This window comes from Pongo pygmaeus, chromosome 13 (genome assembly GCF_028885625.2).
Source record: "Pongo pygmaeus isolate AG05252 chromosome 13, NHGRI_mPonPyg2-v2.0_pri, whole genome shotgun sequence".
NCBI lineage: Eukaryota > Metazoa > Chordata > Mammalia > Primates > Hominidae > Pongo > Pongo pygmaeus.
This window is the reverse complement of record NC_072386.2, coordinates 34,948,415-34,954,566: the sequence shown is the minus strand read 5'-3', so window position 1 is coordinate 34,954,566 and position 6,152 is coordinate 34,948,415. Positions and strand designations below refer to the sequence as shown.

Below are 6,152 nucleotides of genomic sequence, written 5' to 3'. Positions count from 1 at the left end.
AGACTTCATCTGGGAACCCGAAAGGAGAACTCAAAATCCAAACCTTCAGACTTTCTTAGGAGAAACGTGGAAGTAGGAAAAGGAGAAATTCAAACTCTGCTTAATTTTAAAAGGGCAGTAAAAGGGGAGGCTGCAAAGGCTAGTTTACAAAAATAGACGTCGAGAACTCCTAGAGAAGCAAGTAGGAGAAACGGGCTTTTTTTGGGGGAAGGAGACATTTGCAGCCCATTGGACGGATTCCCCGACGCCCTCCTCCCAGAAGGTCCCCACTCCCCGCCCCGAGCCCTCCCCCGGCTTTCGCGCTTGGCCAGGAGCCTGAGTGGGCGGGGTAGCCTCTCCAGCCTCGCTTTCTTGGCTGGAGGCACAGGGGCATTAACTTAGCGCCCGGGGTCTCTCCCAGGCTCACGGGACAGCTGCACCTCTCAGCGTCTCTAGCTCCGGGACGCGGTCATCCCAACTCCTTCCGAGTGGAAAGAGTGTAAAACTTTTGTCCGTGCGCTGGTGGGGCTCAGTAGGACCACGGCGCGTCCTGCCCCGGCTTCCCCAGCCTCCCAGCAGGGTTAGCTGCGGTCAGCGTACTTTCCACTTGGGACTTCCTGCCAGAAACTTCTCGGGAATGGAGCGGTCACAGTGTGGCAGCAGAGACCGAGGCGTTAGCGGCCGACCCCACTTGGCCCCTGGGCTAGTGATGGCTGCCCCTCCGCCCACATCCCCGGCGTTGCCGGTACCATCGGGGATGCAGGTTCCCCCAGCGTTCCTGCGGCCGCCCAGCCTCTTTCTGCGAGCAGCGGCCGCGGCCGCCGCCGCCGCTGCCGCCACCTCGGGAAGCGGAGGCTGCCCGCCGGCTCCCGGGCTGGAGAGGGGGGTAGGCGCGGTGGGCTGCGGCTACCCGCGGACGCCCAAGTGCGCCCGCTGTCGCAACCATGGCGTGGTGTCAGCGCTCAAGGGCCACAAGCGCTTCTGCCGCTGGCGGGACTGCGCGTGTGCCAAGTGCACCCTGATCGCCGAGCGCCAGCGCGTCATGGCCGCCCAGGTGGCGCTGCGCAGGCAGCAGGCGCAGGAGGAGAGCGAAGCCCGGGGGCTACAGAGGCTCCTGTGCTCGGGGCTCTCCGGGCCCCCCGGGGGTCGGGCATCCGGGGGCGGCGGCAGAGCCGAGAATCCACAGTCCACGGGCGGCCCCGCGGCGGGGGCTGCGCTGGGACTGGGTGCCTTGAGACAGGCCAGTGGTTCCACGACCCCAGCTTTCGAAGTTTTCCAGCAAGATTATCCTGAGGAAAAACAAGGTGAGTTGGTCTTTCATTTACTCTTTGCTCAAGGAAATGGTTGCTCTGGAAAGAAACTCTGAAACAAGCCACCGTGTCCGTAGGCGGGCAGGAATAGTTGTTTAAAAGAAGCACTTTAAATTCTGGGGAACTGCTCAGCAATATGGACATTAATGAGACTGTGAGAGACCCATCGCCTTCACTTTGGAGGAGTTTACTCTTCGTTCCCTCAGGTGATAGGGTAAGATAATGAAAACATGAAGCATGGGTGGTAACAAATGAGCAATTCACCCTAGGAGCAGAGTTATTTACGCGGAAGTTGATTTGACTTTCACTGTGTGAGTAGAACTTCAAGCAGGCATTGAGCGAAAAGCTTCGTAAGGGGTGCTGTATTTGAGTCTGCTCTGTACTCTTTCGAGACAGGATCTCACTCTGTTGCTCAGGCTGGAGTGCAGTGGCGCCATTACGGCTCACTGCAGCCTCGACCTCCCCAGGCTCAGGTGATCCTCCCTGCTCTGGACTGTTTTCAGCTGTAAAACCAGAGCTGATTTTGCGTGGGAAACTCTGATAGCTGGGGATGCAGTTCTTTACTACATGTTGGGGCAAACATTTGTTGCAAGCTTGATGTGGGGAAGAGACTGAAATCTACCAAACCATCGTCTTTCTTCCTTCACTCTAAATTGTTTTTGCAAAATGTAATTTGTAAAACCATAGGTAAGAATTTCAAAGTTCAATATTAGAGGTTTTTTATCCAAAGAGTTTTCATTATTTTTCTCTTATTTTTTGACTGCAAGTCAGTTGCCTTCATTTCCTGCCTTAGGAGATATATTTTAGTGAACTTCATAGCCCTCCACAGGGCCTACTAAGCAGTGGAAATATCATTGTGATTTTTTTTTTTTTGTATAAGTACAAAACTTATAAAGCTGTATTATATGAAATTGTATGATAGCTATACGGTAAACTATTAATTAGAAACCTTCCTTGAACTGTGAAAATTGAAGATCTCAACAGATGTTTCGCTCAATGGCTGCTTGAAGTTCTACTCACACAGTACATTTGAAAAATTCTGTGAATTGAAATGAGGCATTCAATTCAGAGTGAATTTTGTGTTTGCATGTGTCAACTTTTTGCACATATTCTAATTTATTTGGGTAGGCAAAACAGACTTTCTACAATTCTCATGAAAGATGAAGGGTGCTAAAGAGCACAGTTGTTAAGTAAAAGTGCTATGAAAGAGAAGTAAAAGTGAGAATTCCTGAAACTACACCGATAGTGAAATGGCTGACAGCTCCCTGTGAGACACTGATTTATGTGATTTCTAGTTGGTACCAAAGTGTTCTGTTTTATAGAGCTAATTATTTTATTTTGTTCTTTGCCTCAGATGATGCCCCCTCCCCCATAAAAAGCAAGCCAATGTTTGAAAGGTTACTTCAATAGCTTTCTAAATTGACTGCTTCTCTTACACAATAGCCATGAACTGTGGTAAAATAGTCTATTTAATTTACTCATTCATTAGACAAAGACTAACAGTGATTTAGAAGTGAACAAGTTTTTCCTACACAAAAGAACCTTATATGCAAAAGAAGGCAGACTATATGTATCCAAAAACTACAATGCAAGGCTTAATATACAATGATAAATGTAATAGAAGTAAAGCAAGCTGTAGGACTTGAGAAGACAGAGAGATGATGTAAATTGTATTATATTTTAAAGACACCATATTTTCTAAATAATCTTATGCAAATTGGTGTTTCATTACATATATTGTGCTATGAGTAAAATATAACAAGACATTATTTTATGATTTCATGCATAAATTGCTATAGAGATGAAATGTTGATAATTGACATGTTCGGGGCCATGCTCATTCATATTTACAAGTAAAGTGGAATGGAGGACTAATGCTAATCTATTTCCACTTGGCAAATTTCATTAGAAAAGTATTATTGTGTTATTTAAAGTTGAAAATCCTATAGAGTGTTTGTAATTTTTGCAGTAGTGACATTCTTTTTTTCATATGCTTATGGGAACAGCATATGGGAACAGCATTTTGAACTTCAAAATGCTAAATTGTATACACTTTAATTTTAAAATCAACTGTAGCTATTTCTTTAGAATTTAGAACTGAATTCTTAAGAAAACTGGAGAAAACTGGAGTATTGCAAATCATGTTTACAAATCACTGCCTTAGGCAATATTTTTTTTGTGACATTCATAAACTTGGTAGAAAAAGAAAGTTGGACAGAATTACTCTGCACACTCCACTTATCAGTTTACTCTTACCTATGTATCTCTAGGGTAATAGAAAATGTAAACCAAAGTAAAAGTTATATAGTAAATATGGCTATTTTAATTTTTGTGGTGTTAACCTAGTAAAGGGTATTAACATATTCTTGTTTGATTAATATGCTCACCATTTTGAGATAGAAAAACCAGAATTTTGTGTAAAAGTACTTTTGGAAAATTGCCCCTAACATTGGAGGAGGGCTGTGATTTAAAGCAAATGCCTAATATGTTGTTTTTAAAAGACAATTTGAGGATTCATATAGATTGCAATAGGACAGTTTATAATTTTCTTTTACAAACAATTTGCTTTTAAAGTCTGTTATTGATATTTCTTAAGGATTGAAAAAGAAAGTACATGTTTCATAGAGGATTATGAAAAATACCATCTGTATCATCTCTCATAAAATGAAATATGCAAGCTCTAGTATGATTTGGGATTCACATAGCCATACTTATTGGTTTAAATTTGAAATGAAATGAACAATTTTTTTTACATTATTCAAGTAAATTTATTATAACCTGAAATATGAGATAAAAAACCAACTGTTAAAATTTAGCACTAGTGATTAAATAGAATATTCATTTTCAAACTAAGATTATTCCTTTTATTCCCTATTCATTTTATTCAGTTCTTTTTCCATAGTGTCATTTTGAAAAAATATCACTTAGATAACAACAAAACTTAGGTGACATTTAGGAAGATCCCACACAACCAAGATAGAACGGACAGTGTGCCATATTGGTGTTATGCAGACAATTTGGGGTAACAATACACGCTCATCTTCTGATTCCTAAATATAATTGCATTTTAATATTGCATACCTTTGTGATTCTGAGATGATATAATAGTATATTTTTCACTATTCCAGCACCTGCATTTCTGAATAATCTTTTAAATTTGAGTTATTCATTAAAATGTCTTGGAGTGTATAAATATTACCAATTAATAGGAGTGAATTAATTATATTATCTAGCATTATTTTTGAGTGAGCAGTACTACGTTCTGGGAAGTTTTCTCTAGATTTGATTTTTTTTCCCCCCTCTTCTCCAGAACAAAAAGAGAGTAAATGTGAGTCATGCCAGAATGGACAAGAAGAACTGATCTCCAAATCCCATCAACTTTACCTAGGATCATCTCCTAGGTCTAATGGTGTCATTGGGAAACAAAGTATCGGGTCATCTATTTCCGAATACTCCAACAAGCATGATAGTATCCTGTCTCCTCATCCTGGAGAGCAATCAGGAGGTGAAGAGAGTCCCAGGTCCTTATCATCCTCTGATCTGGAATCAGGAAATGAAAGTGAATGGGTCAAAGACTTGACTGCAACCAAGGCAAGGCTTCCTACAGTGTCCTCAAGACCAAGAGATCCTCTTGATATCCTTACTAAGATTTTCCCAAATTACAGGCGCAGCCGGCTAGAAGGCATTCTACAGTTCTGCAAAGGGGATGTGGTACAAGCCATTGAACAGGTTTTAAATGGCAAAGAACACAAGCCAGACAACAGGAACCTAGCAAACTCAGAAGAACTGGAAAACACAAACTTTCAGAGAGCTTCAAGTTTTAGTCTTGCTGGAATTGGTTTTGGAACTCTAGGTAATAAATCAGCTTTCTCTCCTCTTCAGACTACTTCTGCTTCTTATGGAGGTGATTCAAATCTCTACAGCTTAAATCCTAGAGTAGGAATCAGTCCATTAAGGCTCGCATATTCTTCTGCAGGAAGAGGGTTATCTGGTTTTATGTCACCATACCTAACACCTGGGTTAGTACCCACCTTGCCTTTTCGGCCAGCTTTGGATTATGCGTTTTCAGGGATGATTAGAGATTCTTCCTACCTTTCCAGTAAAGACTCAATAACTTGTGGCAGACTGTACTTCAGACCAAATCAGGACAATCTGTAATGTATATGCCCATTCTCTCTTTCTGGAGTTTTTCCAGCATACAGTACATGCACGTGCACACACATACACATACATCCATTAATATACTTCAATAAGTATGTGAGTGGATTATGAGGTATTAAAATGCTGGGTTTTTTTTTTCAAGCAATATAATAGGTCTTAGATATGAAAACTCTTCATTAGGATTTATCAAATGGAAGAAGTAAATTTGAACATTATATGTGCCTTGAATAAAGCTATTTCAGGAAATATTTAATGAATTTTCTCCCTAAATTATCATTTGTAAAAATTTTTATTTTAAAATTAGTTTTTATTTTATTGAAAAGTGGAATTTTTAGTGATAAAATACATTTGTAAGTGTAAAGCAATCCAGCATAATAGAATATAAACCAAAAGGAAGAACTGAACAATTAAGGCAATTCTAAATAATTACTACTTCAAAACTCTTTCTTCTGTTCCTTGTTTATAGGAAAGAAAAAAGTTATTCAAAGTATTTTTAAAGCATTTGATTTGCAGATAGGTGGTTCGTAATAAATAAAACATTTGAGAAATTTGAATTTATATTTCCTGAGTGTTTTATTTTTCAATCTTAGCTTCCATTAGTGAAAACAAGTGCCATTAAAAAACATTTCTCTTTAAAGTTAACGCTGTGTCTGTGAAGTAAATCTTAGGAAATAAGACTGCGCCATCTCCTGGCCACTATCG

The 6,152-nt window shown here is 40.6% G+C and overlaps 1 protein-coding gene across 1 annotated transcript; it reads left to right on the top strand.

Annotated features, from left to right (window-relative positions):
- The first annotated feature begins 374 nt into the window (after positions 1-374).
- Positions 375-6,008, top strand: DMRTA1 (DMRT like family A1). The gene is made up of 2 exons (XM_054501591.2): positions 375-1,283; positions 4,600-6,008. Exons 1-2 carry the CDS (start codon positions 617-619, stop codon positions 5,445-5,447), a joined length of 1,515 nt encoding a protein of 504 aa, XP_054357566.1. The 5' UTR covers positions 375-616; the 3' UTR covers positions 5,448-6,008.
- Positions 6,009-6,152: the final 144 nt, after the last annotated feature.